The 18728-nt window shown below is 40.3% G+C and overlaps 3 protein-coding genes across 3 annotated transcripts; 1 reads left to right on the forward strand and 2 right to left on the reverse strand.

Annotated features, from left to right (window-relative positions):
* ldha (lactate dehydrogenase A4) lies at nt 1–6958 on the forward strand. Its single transcript, XM_023415478.2, has 8 exons — nt 1–112; nt 2360–2485; nt 3157–3274; nt 3390–3563; nt 3707–3880; nt 4078–4195; nt 5460–5583; nt 5715–6958. Exons 2-8 carry the CDS (start codon nt 2360–2362, stop codon nt 5877–5879), a joined length of 999 nt encoding a protein of 332 aa, XP_023271246.1. The 5' UTR covers nt 1–112; the 3' UTR covers nt 5880–6958.
* Nucleotides 6959–7329: 371 nt separating this feature from the next.
* tsg101a (tumor susceptibility 101a) lies at nt 7330–14723 on the reverse strand. The gene is made up of 10 exons (XM_023415477.2): nt 14343–14723; nt 13294–13381; nt 13107–13172; nt 12365–12528; nt 11892–12018; nt 11461–11518; nt 11110–11204; nt 9292–9494; nt 8947–9186; nt 7330–8831 (listed from the first exon to the last, which is right to left on the reverse strand). Exons 1-10 carry the CDS (start codon nt 14382–14384, stop codon nt 8742–8744), a joined length of 1173 nt encoding a protein of 390 aa, XP_023271245.1. The 5' UTR covers nt 14385–14723; the 3' UTR covers nt 7330–8741.
* Nucleotides 14724–15269: 546 nt separating this feature from the next.
* On the reverse strand, nt 15270–17550 carry LOC111661795 (tumor susceptibility gene 101 protein). Its single transcript, XM_087176423.1, has 6 exons — nt 17420–17550; nt 17221–17305; nt 17064–17129; nt 16754–16917; nt 16496–16598; nt 15270–16249 (listed from the first exon to the last, which is right to left on the reverse strand). The coding sequence occupies exons 1-6, from the start codon at nt 17459–17461 to the stop codon at nt 16131–16133; spliced, it is 579 nt and encodes a 192-aa protein (XP_087032549.1). The 5' UTR covers nt 17462–17550; the 3' UTR covers nt 15270–16130.
* Between the last annotated feature and the right edge of the window lie 1178 nt (nt 17551–18728).

Genomic DNA, 18728 nt, shown 5'->3' on the forward strand with positions numbered 1-18728 from the left:
TCTTTAAATACCGGGAGTCACCGCCTCCACAGCACCACTTCTGCGGAAAAGCTGCACTCAGGAGAAGACACATTCCAGCTCGGGTTTTCGCCCTCTCAACTAAAGTCTAAAGGTAAGAGAAGGCGTCTAACTTAAACATTAGACAGCGTGTTGTCGAAAGTTACACTTCAGGCTTCTCCGGAAATGTCAGCTATTCGCCTCTTCGTTGATTAAAGGAGTTGCGCATTTTAAGATGATACAGAGAGGGGTGTGACGATTTAGTCAGCAGCGATAATGACAGGTCACGAACATTAACATAAACATGTGTCGCACTGGTGTGTTGAGGGGAAGTTTTAGTGAAGATGCAACAGGGTGTACGTTTCCCACTTGTTGCAGTCGCGCTCATGTCACTGAAATGAATGGTAAGTTATAAATTATGGATATGTACCTACAGGAAATGATATCATGGAAACGGTGAGATCCACGCGTTCAAAATGTACGATACTAAGGAAACATCCCAAAGTAAATAGGGTTGATATAACAACCCTAAAGTGGTGGTGGTTTGAATCAGTGTTTGTCATTGCATCAGATGGTTTTGTTGATGTAATATACGCAGTGTTACACAAGTGCTCTCTGCTGCCGGTGTCGACCATCTTCCAGACAGCAGTCTTCTTGGCAAACAAATTAACCTAGCATAGGAAATGCACTGCAATCATGTCATGGCCCATGGGAGAGCAGGTCTTAGTGAGAGTAATATTATCACTGGTGTTTTAATGCTTTTCCGTATGTAAGTGAATATCACTTTTGTGATCACCAGTATTCAAGATATCCATCTACTATCACTTTGTGAACCTTAGATTTTCTGATTAATCAAACCATTGATGTTCTTGGCACAGTGTTGTGACTGGATTGTCAGTTGCAGCCTGTTGGCAGCCACAGTTGATTGTCTGATAACATTGTGTGAATGCTCTGTGCAAAGAAAGTCAAGTTTTTCCTGCTGGTGAAATTTCCCCTGCATGTGCAATTCTCAAGGCAAATAAAAGTTTGGGTAGAGTGATGTTCTGTCTGACGACTTAGTCTGAAATTCAGTAGTGTAGGAACGAGATGTGTTCGCAAACACCTGCAAAGTAGCTACGTGAAAGGACCAGATACTAAACGTCAGCTGTGATACCCGACACCCTGTCAGAGCACAGTAAACCTTTACTGACCTGCTGGTGATCGAATTAAGTAAATGTCATGATGTAGTGGAAAATATGAAAATACAAGCATGCATAAAGCTGATTTAGTTGTCCAATTGTGTGTAACAGCTACTTATTTTAAGTCCCAGAAATTCATATAATCCAAAGCTTGACATAAAACATCCATCTCTCTCTCTCTCTCTCTCTCTCTCTTTCCAACCATATCGCATTAAATTCTTTTAGCTGCTACTAATAATCCATCTTGTAATCCTCATTCAGTCAAGCTACTGAGGAAGTCATTTGGCTGGTTTGTACAGCATATTGCGACAGTAAAGAAAGGAACGCTGGCCAGTAATCTTTTACTGTGAGCTAACAAAGGGTTCCCTTGTAAAGAGCAAACCCTGCTAACCTCTGGGTCAGGTTCTGCAGTGCAGTAAGCTTTCAGCTCATGCCTGAGTGAGAGATAATTGGATGAAGGGATGTTAAGTATGACTGTCCCACTTACGATATCTTACTATTGTGTGCAAACTCACAGTGGAGAGGTTTTAAATATCCTCTCAAAGAAGGTAATCCTGTCAGTTACTCCAGTACGTGCTACGCTCCACTACATAGTCGTGCTGGTGATGTAAACGCCTGCAAGCGTGAGCACCCAGCCTAACCAGGAAATAGAAATAGTAGTGCGTGATGTCAGTTGGGGATGGTCCATGTTGCTCGAAAGACTGGCTGCAGTACTTTCTCAGACTGTTGTTGCCATGGAGACCTAGAGGGGCGCTCTGAAGCAAGTACAGTCCCTGAACCATTTAAGGAAGTAAAGAAGGTAAAGGGTGATAGACCTTTCAGTGGGAAAGTGGAACTTGTGTTTTTTTGAGGTTATGAAAAGAGCACACTTTCATTTCTATAAAAGATGAAGAAATACAAAGGAAAGCCAAGTTTGACTCAGTCATTGTGGAATGAGAAAGCAGTCACGTACGCCCTTGTGAGGGACTGCCAGTAACTGCCACATATATTATGCAGGTCTACTTTACTGCCTCTCTTTCCACTCTCTCCTTCCCTTTTCTCCATTTTTCACTCTGTGCCCACTTACCTACTTTTTCCTAACTATTTCTTATTTTGTCCGCCCTTTTTTTTTCTTTCCTCTTCCCACATTTTTTTCTCTATTTGTCCATTGTGCCTGTCTTCTCATGCTTTTTCACTTTCCTCAGATGTCCACCAAGGAGAAGCTGATTACCCATGTGATGAAGGAGGAGCCTATTGGCAGCAGGAACAAGGTGACGGTGGTGGGTGTCGGCATGGTGGGCATGGCCTCCGCCATCAGCGTCCTGCTCAAGGTGAGACAGAAAGAGAGAGGAGGTGTGAAGTGAAGAGAAACAGTTGGGTGATATGTGGGTATCAGAAAATAGTGTTGAAACGAGCAGACAGGAAGTAGGGGAAAGTAGATGGCATGAAAGCTTAAAAGTGTAAACTGGAAAGAAACAAAAGTGAACTGCTGGGTGGGTGTGGCAGCCTATAGCCACAGCATCACCACTGGCATTATGAAAGGAATAAGATGGTTGTGTAACATAGTTTCTGACCTGAGAAAGGGCTGCAGTCACACAGACTTTGAGGGTGTGCTCACTAGTGAAATCAACTTCTGTAATATTTGGTAGAAAAGAGAGCCTGCATGCCACCTTTTTATACAAAACAGGACAGGAAACAGGAACTTCCGTTATATTGTCATGTTCCATTCACAGCAATTTAGCTTGATCTATGTGAGCTGAGGAACAACAGAGGCTAAGAGACACCAGGTCATAGGTCTTTAAAACTAAGAATACTGCTAATTAGTCTAGGCAGAGATGAATAGTGTCATTCTTTTATATCCATGTTGTTTACTGGGAATAACCCAGAGGTCTGCCACTTTGAATAACCCTCACTGTAACTTCATCCAAATAACAAATTTACTATAAGATACACTGTGTGTGTGGTGAGCGGTCACAGAGGCTTACTGTATGTGTATAATCAGGACTTGTGCGATGAGCTGGCCCTGGTTGATGTGATGGAGGACAAGTTGAAGGGTGAGGCCATGGACCTGCAGCACGGAGCCCTCTTCCTGAAGACACACAAGATTGTCGGCGACAAAGGTGAAAATACAAAAAAAAGAAGAAAAAGAAAAACAAGAACCTTTGTCTGTTGATGAATTAGCTGGATACAGAAGGACACAAACCTAAACAATTATTGTTTTTGTCACATTACCAGACTACAGTGTGACAGCCCATTCCAGGGTGGTGGTCGTGACTGCCGGTGCCCGCCAGCAGGAGGGTGAGAGCCGTCTGAACCTGGTGCAGCGCAACGTCAACATCTTCAAGTTCATCATCCCCAACATCGTGAAGTACAGCCCCAACGCAATCCTGTTGGTGGTCTCTAACCCAGGTTAGACCGGGGGGGGGGAGTGTGAGTGAGGGAGGATGGCAATGTGAGAAGAGAGGAAGGTGTGGGGCATAGAGAAATATACCTGTAGCTGTAGGTGTAGATTAATGGCTGATCATTTCTCCTCTTGTTCCTTACACTCCCAGTGGACATCCTGACCTACGTGGCCTGGAAGCTGAGTGGTTTCCCCCGTCACCGTGTCATTGGCTCTGGCACCAACCTGGACTCTGCCCGTTTCCGCCACATCATGGGAGAGAAGCTCCACCTCCATCCTTCAAGCTGCCACGGCTGGATCGTCGGAGAGCACGGAGACTCCAGTGGTATGCAGCTTGAACTAAAAATAAAATCTCTGCTAGTCTCCCACTATACCTTTTTTAGTTGGTCTGTGGCAAATTTTTAATAAATCTTAATATAGCTATATAACTTGCATGTTTTATGTTGGTGTAATTATCACTTTTTACACAATTTTTGTATTCAACATTAACTAATTGATTGCCATTATGTCTGTTTCTCACAGTGCCCGTGTGGAGCGGCGTGAATGTTGCTGGTGTTTCTCTGCAGACCCTTAACCCAAAGATGGGAGGCGAGGGTGACGCTGAGCACTGGAAGGAGGTTCACAAGATGGTGGTTGCTGGGTGAGTACAATTTTATTTTTCAGTAAACCACCAATGAGCTAAAATTAGTCCCTGAACTCCCCAGCAAACCACATTTTCTCTCTCACACTCCACCATGTGCATAGACACCACCTGTCCAGCTCTTGAGCCATAAACATGATGGTTTATTGGAACAGATCTTTAGGGTTTAATGCCCCACAGTCACAGCTGCTTATTAAGACTAAAAAAGCCAACAGGCACAATCGAATGCAGTGGAGCTGACTAGCCCCAGGAAGGAATTTGACGAGAAAAATGAGCCAAAAGGCAAGTAGAGGCAGGTACACAGTGCACTACTGTGTTATGGGTTCACTAGAGCTTGGCAGCCAGTAACCCAATAGCCATGTTTACTCCGTTACATAATACCGAACACTAGAGCTCATGGCCTCACTCATACTCCCACGTCTGCTTTAACGAAATCAATGACAATATTAAACCCTGACAAAAGAGAAGTTTCCCTCTCAAATGAATGATTTTTAATATGACCTACCCATGGTATGTACTCAACATTGCAACATTGGTTACCCATGTTGGTTTTGTATCATGAAGTTGTGTCATTACTTTGAAAGTTAAGTAATGCAAAGTTTGGCCTGTAAACTTTGGCTGATAATGCAATAAAGGTACAATATCAGTCAGCCTGACTGATATTTTTGCAATAGGTGATTTATCGTAGATGTTTGTAAAGGTTTCAGGTATGAAAGAAAGTATGTCCCAACAGAGAAAAAAGAACAAGGTGCACTCCGCTTCATGTGACTGACCAGCAGAGAAAAGGCCTTAATTTAAAGAGACATTGTCAACACTTTTGTAAATGTATGAAACAGAGTTATTTTGAAGACTTATGAAACTGCTCTTTACATCTTGGATTTGAGTCTGTGGTGCGCTGCCTTCCTTGTTGGTTCATTCAAATAACTCACATGGACCAGATTTATGTATGTGTCACTCTCTGCAGCGTACATCAAGCTCAGCACAGCAGCGATTCGGGAGTGATGATTATAATCTTCCCCTACCAAACAGCATTAGCTACTGAACTGACATGCAGGCTGCTATGATGTTTATTTTTTATTGCTCTCATGGTGATAAACAGCTGAATTCTCAGTATGCAAACATCTTGAAAGATTGATGAGGGATATTAGAGGAAAACGACAAAGAAGGAGGAAACATAGTCTCAAATACCAAAGGAGACTTTTCTCTTCAGTCCATGAGACATCCAGTTCTCACTTTTATTTCTTATTATTTGTGTGCACTGCAGAGCCTATGACGTTATCAAGCTGAAGGGCTACACTTCCTGGGCCATCGGCATGTCTGTAGCTGACCTGGTGGAGAGCATCACAAAGAACCTGCACAAGGTGCACCCTGTGTCCACACTGGTTCAGGTGAGGAAACTGGGAGCACGCCAAACATCCCACTGATATTCATCCTGTCGATACTGTACATGCTGCACATGAGTTATGAGTTGGCCAGCTCACTCTGTCTTGTCTGTCTTCTTCTTCCCTTCATCTGTTAGGGCATGCATGGAGTGAAGGATGAGGTCTTCCTGAGTGTCCCCTGTGTCCTGGGCAATAGCGGTCTGACAGATGTCATTCACATGACACTGAAGCCCGAAGAGGAGAAGCAGCTGGTGAAGAGCGCCGAGACCCTGTGGGGCGTACAGAAGGAGCTCACTCTGTGAAGTGCTCTCCTCTGAATTCTTCAATCCACACCAAACACCATGTGGTCAACCCCTACCTACTGTACCTCCTGTGTCCCTCATGGCAACGGGTGAATGAGACCTTTGAGTATCTAACAAGGCCAAGTGTTTGTAGCTTAATCTATGGAAGCTAGATTTTACCTTCAGATATTCGTGCACGGGTGTCATTGTCCTTTTCTGCGTCTCACCTGCCTTCCTCCCCCCTTTCATGACTGAATTTTCGGAAACCCAACTCATACCTTTAGCCTTTGATCTCAGCCCGTGTTGGAGAGAGGGGGTATCTATCTGTTGTTAATTGTAAAGCCTATGCATATTGAGCGTATATACTCCATGTACTGTATGTTACTGTATACTGTTGCTGTTTCTTCTGTACACTCCGTGTTCGTAGTTGGTATGTATTCCGTGTATTCTGTGATTGTTACCAGTTGGTTTTTCCCACTTGGTAATCTCTGTTTATTTTTTTATTTGGAGTATAATGGAGACATTCCATTCTCTATGAGGAGGGCTTCCTTTCCACCTAGAGTCATAACAACACTGCTATATATCACTGGGCCAAAATCCTGTGATACCAAAGTACCTTATCACTTGAGAAAAGCAATGCTACGTCTACTGGTTGGCATTGAAGCCTTTTTTTAAACGAACTTAACCACAAGTGCACTGACCGAAAAGGTGTTGCTAACAAGATGATTGTGATGAATTCAACTCAGCAAAGAGATAACAGAGAGCCAATGGGAAATAGTCAGCTAGGATCATGACCTAGGTTCAGGTTATGAATCATAACAGACGGTAACAATCCTGAAGAAGGTGTTGTTTGTTTGCGCATCCTAACTACCCTCAAAGGGTATTGTATTTATTTCACTCCACCTGACTCTGGAACAAAAGACATCAAGAGAAAATTATGGTATTATTTATAACTATTAATACTGTTAAGATCTATTTATGTATTAATGTTACATTAGATAGGGTCAATCACTCACTGAGGAACTCTGCCTGTCCTGGCAGGTGGATATTGATTTTTATTTGCTGTAACATCAAATAAATCTGCCAGGATAATGATACAAGTTTTTCCTTTGTCCTTTCCTGTTTGTCATCCACTCCAGCAAAAGGTCGCTTGTATAGGTTCATAGGGCAGCTGACTCAGCTGCTGTCAGGGCACATCAATTGGTTAACATGAGGTATATGAGAGGTTTTTATGCAGGAGACCAAATTGGGTCACTAGCTATATGTACAGAGCTCTGCACCTGCTGAAACATGGCAGTATTTAAAAAAAGAATTACTGATAGTTTGATCAGCGAGAATTAGCCGCTGAATTCTAAAATAGTGTCCATTTGAGCCAATCTCTGTGGTTTGAGTTTGTCCAAGAATAACCCATCAAGCCGTTATAAAAAATATAAAGTGAAATTGTGATTAATGAAATGATCTCACAGGGATGAACCATTAAATCAGATTTCTTTTATTTGTTCTGATTTACATAAATCTACAGATATAAAAGAACAGGTGGTTGAATTGGAAACAAGAAAAAAATAACAGCAGATATTCTATCATACAATTCAAAGTGCATTTAGTAAAAGGCTAATTTAAATGAGACCTATTTTGCAAACTTTACATAAGTTAACTTCTTGATTAGTACAATAGTTCTTTATTTTTTGTACCCTCCAACACTCTGGCTTTATTCACAACTTTTTACTGAAAACCTAAACTTCCCAGCAGGACTGAGAATGAGTGGACAGCACAAAGTAAACATAAACATAAACAAAGATACAGATTTTCTTTTGTAATACCTTATAGAATTACGTATGCCAAGACTGCCACCCACCTTAATTAAGAGACCCTGTACAGAGTAAAACAACCACTGTACATGATTGACTAGTTAATGCAGTCAGACTGGAGGGTAGACCTGTGCAGCTGACACACAGTGAAAGAACCTCACTCACACCATCGTAAGGAGACACACACAGATCAGGGAAAAACATACAATAGTGAGGGCAAGTAGATGGGAACTCAGGAAAATTCAGCTCATGAACAGACCCAAACAAGACAGTGAAGATACACAGTTCAGGTCCGTGCTGATCATCACTTCTATTGTATGAAAAGCGATCCATTTGACCCCATGGCTACTGAACACGACCCAGACCTCATACAGCATTAAATCCTGAGGCTGAACCCGTCCTTCCTGAAAGGTTGCCCTGGGTATTTATATCAGAGCCTAACCTTTTCATTATGAGGGGTGTGGATATATGGGGCTCCATACAAAGCCCCTCTCTACTAGCCCCTAACAATTTGTGCTTACTAGACAAGTGACTTTGTCTGGCAAAGGTATTGTTAACAGAACCTGTGGGCAGTGCAGCATACACAGGTTGACACGCTAACTCACTGCACGCCAACCCTGTTACACCACACTTAGGGCAAATGTCACATACACTATACAAAGAATATGCTCGCACCTCACTTTTACCAATATGGTATGTGTCTTACACAGGTTTTCGTGTCAACCATAGTACCTGGTTCATGGCATAGTGACTGGTTTACCTTTACATTATATTGGGGCACAAAAGTGATGGTGCCTGGGTCATGACTGTTGATGCATAATGATTTCAAAAAAGTATTTGGTCAATTAAAATATGAAAGGTGTCACACTACAACTGTAGCGACACAGTTTGAAATTTCACTGTGCCAAACAAGACAGCCCAATTCTTTGTAAATGTTGCTTTCCAGATTTTATAGAGACTTCATACAAGGAGCAGCAGTTTGAAAATACAAGAAGACATTAAAAAGGGAATAAAAGAAAAAGGAAGAAGAGGGGAGAGGAAGGAAATACAGATGCTTCCAGGTGGTCAGTGTGGGTCAGTAGAGGTCACTAAGGCCAGCAGTCTTGCGGGCTTTCTGCATGAGAGCACGAAGCTGGAACTGCTTCCTGGACAGAAGGCGTACATGCTGTAACAAAAGAGAAAAAGAGTCAATTAAAAAAAAACAAAAACAAAAAAACACAAGGGCTTAAGTGTGTTTATGCTTATTTCTCTAATGCGTTTGCTTTTGCTGAAATGGTCACCTTGAGGAAAACTTCCAGGTCTATGACGCCCCTACGCAGGGCCTCTCCCAGGTAGAAGATAGTGTCCTCAATTGCATTCTCCTCAGCATACAGGTTCAGGATCTGTTTGTACAGCGGAGCGGTGGGCACAATGACGTCATCAATGTCATTGTTCTCTGACTGGTTCTCCATCTTCTCCAAGGCGTCACTCAGCTCCTCGTCCTTTCTCTTCAGCAGCTCAATGTTCCTGTCGACCTCAGTCTGATGGAAACAATTACAACCATATAACCATTTGTTAATTTTGTCTTTATGGAAAAGATGATGATAAATACAGATATAACACCGAAAAAGAGGATGATGTCTCACCACTTCCTGGTCCAGTCTTGAGACCATCTCTTCCAGTTTCTGATGTCCTTTCTTCAGGTCTTCCTCTGTTCGCTTCAGGGCATCCAGCTCAGCCTGAGCTCTGTCCATCTCCTCCTTCATCCTCCAGCGAAGTTTGTCACTTACTGCAGAAATCAGAGATGCACGGATGGTGTCCTCGCCAATGGTGCCATCTCGGCTCTGACCTTTAGACAAAGAGATTAAGAAGTGAGGTGACGGTTGTTAAATGTGGAATTGTTAGGCTCGTTATTTAAATACATGTACCTCTTTACAAGCCACGGAATATGATGAATGTATCATATGCCTGATGTATTAGGCAATATTGAACAAGATAACATTTTCTAGTGTCACAGGTCTAGAGCCAATTGAATGAAGCACCACAGAGACGCCATTGGGCCTGATGATCAAAATGTACAGAGACACGTAAAAGATTAAAGGAAAACCAACATGTGTCTTTGTAGGGATATCTGGTAATAGTGAATGGCACAGCATGACTCATCATTTTCACACTGAAACCATTCAGTGACCCCTTGTGGTTTTGTATGGATACATCTGCCTCTGTTACAGTTCTCCAATCATTTGTTTACCTTTATTTCATCACCCATCTGTAATAAGGTGACATTAGATGCTCATTCATTTAGGTTACAGATTGCGAGCTATCCAAGACAAGTATCATCAGAGTAACCCTACAAAGTACATGGCTGTGAAAACAGAAGTAGGATGGTTATGACACATCTACCGATCTTATACTGAGTTACTGGAAAAAATGAAACGCCTGGAAATGAATGTAATCCAAAAGAACATTTCATCAGTAAAGACTACTTTTCTTAACTTTAAGGCAGTAGTTTATGGTGGTGTTTTATTGGATTGTGCAACATTGAAAGGTTTTATATATATATATATATATATATATATATATATATACATATACACACAAAATAATAAAATATCAGACATATCAGTCAATGAAACCCCAAAAGCTTGAAATGCTGACAAATACCAGGTTATGTAAGTGAAAATGCATCAATAGATGTCTTCAGAGTCACGACCACCTCATGTGCAGTCTGGAGTCAGCACTACAAATGTCAGAGTTGATCAGCCTTGAGATCTGAGTAGTCTCCAGGCAAACCCATTTCTTCTCCTTCACTAAATATAGGAGCTGGCTTAAACTCCTCCTGCCTGCTGGTCCTTTACCAGCATTTCACTGGTGCTAACTGATGTTGGGACAGCAGATGGGTCCCCCGATCATGGGTCCGTCTTTGTGTGGAGTTTCTGTTCCCATCCTAAACATAGCGCTGTGTGCTTCTGAGGTATAGGGTGTGGGGACTGTTCTTTTCCTTTCGTACCCATCCTACCCTTTGGCCTTTAAAACTCCCCACTCTAGTTACAGAAACGACCTTTCGGTAGTGGCTCAGCGCGCCACCGAAGTCACACAGAGGGTGAGAGAGTTTGAGTCAGAAGGTCAAGTGTCTTCATTGAGGGTTAACTAAAGACCATGGAAAGGAGGAAAGGTATTGTTTTGTCTGGAGTGAATTAACGATTGCCTATCAGTGATATTGAAATCACTGTATTGCAATATCTCAATACACCAGAAACTGTGGTATGATTATAAATTACGTTTTTCAAAAATTAATAAATGTGGGATTTACATGTGGATCTAAAAGAGAGACATTCATGGACAAATGCACACAATAACAGTTTTTGTAAAAGCTTTTGAATCCAGTGCAAATTTCAACTTCCAAATGCATCCTTGAGATAAAGCAGAAATAAAGCACCCCAGATACTAAATGAAATACATACCAACTGTGGAGACTGGAGTCTGGGTTGGGTAGTGTGTAGGGCCTGCAGTGGCCGGATAAGAGTTGCCTCCTGGGTACTGGTATCCTGGATAGCCTCTGCAAATAGTTACATGATCAACAAATAGCTAATGCTTTATATTTTCTACTTGTGGGAATTTCAAACACCTATCTTTAAATCTAAGATGTGTATTTAGTTGTTACGGTGTGTAACTAAATTGGTTTTACAGTGTTTCAGTAATAAAGACAATTGTGTGTGTCATCCTGCCGAAGAAACCACAAAGACATCAGAGCCAGAACAGCTTTGTTGGCTGGGGGGGAATGAGGTTTGAGAAATGCTTGGCAAACATCTTACCCTGGGTTAGGAGTTGGGCCATAGGGTGACACTGCAGGCATGCCAGGCATGTAGGAAGCTGAGGTAAAGAGATAGTGAAATGTTCAGGTCTAAGGACATACAGGTCAAATTATTCTTCATCTCTTTCACTAGCACACAGACGCATTTACTGTCAGTTTCAGTGATGTGCTGTGAGCTCCATCTGGTGCTGAAGAAAATAAATGCATTATTTAAAACATGATGTACTGGTTTTTACAGAGAGGTGCTTATAATATTTACTTAACGGTTATTAATATATTAAATATTAGAAGCACCTTACAGTATAGTGAGAGGTGTTCCGTATGTAGATACCTCTATCAGCACCATATATATGACTTAGTATGAACACGGCCTGTGGATCAACATAGATAACACCTTGGCCACTTAGATTACCAAAAATTCATGTCACTCACGGTTTGGGGGTCCAGCTGCTTGGAAGGATTGGTAGGGAGCTTGTGCAGTGGGACGTGAAAACACAGGAGGCTCCTCTCCAAACACCACAATCATCACCTGAATCAGACCATACAGGTCTGACTGAGGCTGTAAGACAAACAGTGAAAATTACGTTTATTAGTTACAAATATTACTTAGAGCTTCAGTTATATTTATGGCCCTCTTGATTGCCCCATTTTGTGCTGATGAATAGTTCTAAACATATCCAAAATATTTCAGAGAGCTATAATTTACTCTTATACTGTATGTTAGAGCATCTATAGATTTAAAAAAATGTCACTGCTGCAGTCAAACCCAAAAACTTCTAGAAGATTATTTGTATGTTTTTTTTTATTATTTATCCCAATCTATGTACATTTTATACATTCCACATATTGTCATTGCCTAAATAAAAACCTGATTAAAAATATTAATATTAAGACCTCACACTTACATGCTTCCACTCATGTAAATAAGGCAGGTAGATCTTGCCATTAGCATCGATGTGCTTGCCAGTTTTGATCATCATGGCACTGGTAGGTTTGACAAAACATATTGGAGGGTTGTAGGGATATGTGTCGAGCAGCCACAGACACACTGGGATGTTGTAGATATTGCCTAATGGAAATAAACACACAAAGTTAAAATGTCACTGCTTGATAAATTATTTCCTATATTGAGATATCCTTTTGTATTCCGTTTTCAAGAGCACAGGGGTACTTCACATGAAGTAAACAGTAATTATGATGCACTGTATATGAAACAAATACACTTCACTTTTTAAGAAAACTTTGTCTAGATATCAAGCAAGATAGCAATGTATGTAATCCCAACCCAGATGCTGAGAACCTCTGGGTTAGGCTTGAAGCTCACAGATAGATGTTCTATGAGAAGACATGTTCCATTTCCTTAATAGAATTTAAACCATGATGCAAAACAGTAGAAAAACTAGCAGATCCAGCACATGGCCACACATTGTTTGCAACTAACCCTAACCCTGCTTGTTATATAACTGCATGTGTTTTGGTTTAGCCTACTGCTCTCTTCATCTCCCTTGAATGTGAGGTAGAGCAAGGACACAAGAGAAAAAGAGTAGACAAGCAAAACAGACAATTTTCTGATTCTATGAAGGAACAAAGTGCAACATGGTTTTATAGAGAAACTGTCGTTTAGAAAGCAAGAGAAACTTTATTTACCTCTGTAGCTCACTGGGACTGTTCCTGTCAAGCTCATCAGGTCTCTTGTGGAGCCATCATTAAACACTGAAATACAAGATCCCATGTCAACAAGCGAAACAAGTGTGATATATACCATCATATAAATATACAAAATATAACTGGGACCAGAGAGTAAAACACGGGAAATCGCTATCATTTAAATTACCGTAAGCATCCATAACTGGCTTCAAGTCCTTGTACTGGGAGATGACATTCGTTATCTCACGAACAGTCAGATCTCTGTATTTGTATTGCTAGATAATGACAACAAAAAGAGTTGAAAAAGTCAGTCAGTCATGTTAGTATGTTAAAGATTTAAACACAATTGCTGACATTGTAGTTTAGAAAGTGTTGACACATAAGCTGACACAACTAATAAACTCAGATGTTTGCTTCAGTAATTAAAAACCCACAGTCATTGTCTGTTTAAATACAATGCTGTGTTATACCTGGTCCTTAAATGCACAATTTGTGATCTGAATATGCTCAGGGCTGGAACCTATCAAGTCACCAAGATTAGTTGACATTAGTTGATTTGCACTTACAACTAAACCTGTTTCAAACATTTGAAAGGCCTACATTGTATATTGTGATCAATCGTGAAGTACACAAATGTCAGTATATGATCTGTAAACCAAACTGTAATCATGAAAATAAGTGTATGTGTCACGCTCACAAATGGTAGATTGGGCCTTAACACAACTGCATGGCATTTTAGCTTGAATCGTTGAAATCGACTAATTTTCACATGGCGAAAACATAAATAATCTACACTTAACACAAGTACAATGCCCATCAAAGTGTTATTTTCATTTAAACAGCAACCTTTGAAAATAGCTCGATGGGCTGTACAACAGCTCATTAACATGTGGAATCGTTGTTAGAATAGTGCCATATACAAATTGGGGATGGAGGTTTTAAAACATGTTTATTGACAACATTACTGACGCTAGCTAGGTAGATATGCTAGATAGCATAGCGGATAATGTAACAACCAGATCTATACATGGGTTCTTTGCAAATTATGCTGTTATAGCATAATCAAATGTTTACTTTTACCAAACTACTCAGCAAAAACAGACCGATTATTAAACATCAATTCCTGGAACTGTTCTGTGGCTAACTAGCTAATAGCGCCATGTTTGGTGTCGGTAACATTAGCTGACTTGCTACTGTTGGCCACAAAGTTGAGCAACAGTTAAACAGAAGGCTTACCTTCAGCATTTTCTTCAGGGCACCTTCGTTGACAACTGCCATGGTTTCTGATCGTTTGTTTTAAGCGTTCTTAACAATGCGTTAATTGAATGAACAGCTGTCCTTAAGGCCAGCTGGGCTGACAACTAATACAAGCTAACGCTAGCCAGCAGGGCTTCACTGAATGCTAGGCTAACGTTAGCCCAGCCTCGGGCCTGACTACAGTTAAGACAGTGATTTGGTTTTATATACAACCCTTCTGTCCAACACGAGCAGTGCCTCTGTTGTTAACGCACCGAGATTCAATAAATGTATTGAGAATAGAAAACAACTAGCTCAAGAAAGAGGCCGGAAAACAAACATCCGATGATCAACAAAAGGAATTTCCGGCAGTTCACCTTACTGCTTCCGGTCCGCCTGTGACGTGGTTGATATAAACTAAGCAATATTTTATTCCTGGTACAAAGACAGTATGTATGAAGATGACAACAAGGTGATTCATACTAGCTTATACATTTGACTTATCATGTCACCTGTACAACAATTATGTAATTTATTTTGATAGATTTATTACCGTATTATAATTATCTCTAGAGGAGGAATAGATATCTCTATATCTCTTCTTTCTTCTTCACATAAACTATAGCCTTGTTATAAAAACTCAATAATTAAAAAAATGTATCGATTAATCAGTTAAAGGTGACCATTATAGGTTTTCTCCGCTAGCCCACACTTGAATTATTGTAGGGTCTTGTGATTCATCTATGTAGCTATTCATCAATGTATCAATTTGATTAAGGTTACTTAATTTGTTGGGTGAACATTAAAGGCTATATACATGTATACAATGCGCATCTCTCTTTCTCTCTCTCTCTCACACACTCACACTCACTCACACACACACACACACACACACACTTGATGAAATGAACAAAGCAGGGGATTCAGTTAGCAGGTTCCACTTCAAAGTATTTAATCTTTTGCCAGCCGTCAGTCAGGTGTGAGTATAGTTACAGCTGAGTGGTTATATTTCTACATTTTTCTAGAAAGTGTACATGCACGTCAAATTCTATCATTTTATCTTAAAAGCGCACAACCTTGACTTTGAAGACAAGCTGTCTCTGTTTCCGGCTCTCGACTTCCTTGTTCAATTTTCATTATACAAGTTGGATAATGGAACAAACTTACGCTTTGGTGTGCTGAATTGAATTGCACGTGTTCATTCTGTGGGACAATAACAACATCAACATACATTTGCACTTAGCACAAGTAGGACAATAAAATTAGGCAATACCCCCTAAGCTGGCATTTGTCGTTATACAACGTGAACAACTACAGAGGAATTCTAATTCATGCACGGACCCTGCACCCGGGTGTGTATGAGTTCACTAAATTACAGTCTTCTCTCTGGTCTAAAAGTCCAAACCATTTGTCCACAGCAAATGCAGTTAAAGTACAGCTTTATGAGTTGCTTGTAAAGACACATCTATTCAAATATCGTTAGTTCGTGCAAAAAAAAGAAGGTAGATAGAATATAAACAGATAGAAACATTTTCCTAAAATGTACAATACGTTCCCACGAAACACAGATGATATGTTTTCATCATGTGCTGTGTCATATTATTTACAGTCTTAATCATTTGAAAAATAGACATAGTATGTTGTTATTTGTCTGAAGTTATGAATTCATTAACCATAAAACAATCAATGGATACCATCTGACACTGTACACAGGATGGAACACTTCACAGGCAGCACCGAAACCGTTTTTTTACACAAATTATCGTCACAATTATTGTACACAATAGACTAACAGCTGGTTTCATTATCCTGCTGGAAAGGTTGATCATCTTCTCTGAGTAAAGACACATAAAAACTCCCATCTGTTTTTGAAAGCACCTCTGCTTGCCTCTGAAACTGTAGCCAACCTGAAGAAACGAAAGGAGGGTCATTTCACAGTCACAACAAATTCGTAAACATGTTGACCGGAGAAAGGTTTTGTCAGCCTTAGATTTATGAGGGGTGAACCTAGATTCACACTTAATCAGGTGTGGCCTAAATATGAATCTTGGATCTGTCTTATCAACATCAGCTTGTATCTAGGGCATAGATGCTGTTGTTGTTTTGAAACAACAAGGAGGCTTTCTTTCTGTCAGTGTGTGAGCGTTACTTACATGAGGCCTGTTCGGGCTCTGAATGAGGCTGTATACACACAGGAGGAAAGTCTCCGAACATGACAGCCATCACCTGCAGCAGGGTCACTAGGTCACACTCTCCCTGATAGGGGAAAGGAAAAGTCACACACACCAACGTAGTAGCATGGCTCTTAAAGCTCTAAACCACACTGTGCTGTACAAGCAGTGTCAGCAAACATCTTTCCCTAACCCTGTTGCAATCAACCCTGTCAAAGAATAACAAGATAACGTTCTCACATTCTTCCACTCCTCCAGGTAAGGCATCTCCACTTCACCATTGCTGGAGATAAACTTTCCTCTGACGATCATCATCTCACGTGTGGGTCTGATGTAGCAGATGGGAGCAGTCTGGGGGTAGCTTTCCTCAATCCACAGGCATATGGGTATGTTGTAGGTTTTGTCTTGTATAAAAAAAAAAAAACAAGGGAAAGAGAAGGGTATTTTGTCTTGCTTATTCTCAGTGATTTTGAATTGACCAGAATCCAAATCAGTGTAAGCTGATTATAATTCTGTTAAACATGATTACAAAATGCAAAGTGATTGTTACCATTAAATAAGACAGGAATGGTTCCGGTTAGACTCATCAAGTCCTTTGTGGTTCCATCATTGTAAACTGTATGAAAAATGCAACAGTGACTGTATCACTTAGGGTGCTTGCTGAATGAGCTGAGCAACAGATTGTGAGCTGTTATTTTGCGTCTTACCGTATTTATCCATCATGGGTACGAGATTTTTGAAGTGAGTCGCTGCAACATATATTTCATGAGCCACATGCTTGCGTACATAAGCCTTCAAAACAAAAAGATAAAAAGCAAACACTGAGGAAAGAAAAACTATACATACAGTTGCTTGTTTATGTTCGATTTAGAGAGGAATAATTCTTCTATCAATTTGTATTCTTACCTTAGGGAGCATTTTCTTAATCGTATCCTCACAGTATGACATGATTGCGGTTTATCCAAAAGGAAAATATTTTTCTGTCTACCAACCCTCACCTTTATGTCTGTTGGTGGTTTATGGATAACCTCTTATCTGTATTGACCTTTGAAAGCCAGTAACAGAAGAGTTTCACAATTATGCAAATCATCTGCCCTTAAAAGTAATAACTAGGCTACATGGCTTGAACCAACAAAACAGGAATACAGTATGATATTGACCCAATAAACCGATATGTTTTTAGCTTTATTAATAATTTATGACCAATAGAGAGGCCATGCTGTGTGTGTGTGTGTGTGTGTTTTCGGGGTTTTTTGGAATGGTGTTAGTGTCTAATCTCAATGTTCAGGATCAATTTCAGGATCCCCCTGCTAATGTATTAGTGCTTAAGTGTTTACTCTTATTTATTGCCCCTCATCACCACTTATGATCACGTTTGCAAAGACGTATTGATCTGTAGCTTTTGTTTGACAGAGGCTGGTAGAGAGGCTGTTCTCCAATATATTTACCATTAGCTCAGCCTTACTGAGTTTAATAGGTTTGATATTATATGTAATATGTATTCAGATATAATTAGACAATATGTAACATTACAAATGAGTAATAGTCTTATGCCATGTCTCACTGAGCAACTTATTTTTATTCTACTATACAGTATTCCCTGCTTCCTCCTTCCCTTTTCAGTTGCTGGCAGTGACCAAAACTCACACACACAAACACACACACACACACACAAAACCTGTTTTACTTTCTGTGTGATGCACTTTTTCTTTTAATAATCAAGTATCAGTTTTATTGAGATAAACATCTACCAAATATCAATCAGAACTGATACCAAGACACTGATTAATCAAGACGCAATCTTATTCATTTTAGAAAGTTTATCCATGAAGAAATTACTGTTTAGAATGATTTTTATTTGTACACTGAAACGCTTCATGAAGTGTACCATCATAAAATAGGTGTGGCCTGCTCACCTGTACAACCTAAAATTTCTCATAAACAGCACTGCTGACGGTAAAACCTTTGTAAACACAAGATTTATGACTGTCCTTTGAACCTTCATCACAGAGTACTTGCCCACATTATGTGAATTACAGTTTAACCGTACATTATGATCCTGCTAGGCAAACAGGGAAAACATTTGTCTACACCATCTATATATTTCAGCTCTGTTCATGTTAGCCGTTTTGAATTTTATTTCCTTGTCAAGGCTTTTCCTATTCCAGAGCCGCCTGTAGGTGGCAGCAAATTTCAAACCTGAAAGGAACGTCAT

Source organism: Seriola lalandi, unplaced genomic scaffold (assembly GCF_002814215.2).
Source record: "Seriola lalandi dorsalis isolate HSWRI2012SDOR001 ecotype SW California unplaced genomic scaffold, Sedor1 jcf7180002054553, whole genome shotgun sequence".
Classification (NCBI taxonomy): domain Eukaryota; kingdom Metazoa; phylum Chordata; class Actinopteri; order Carangiformes; family Carangidae; genus Seriola; species Seriola lalandi.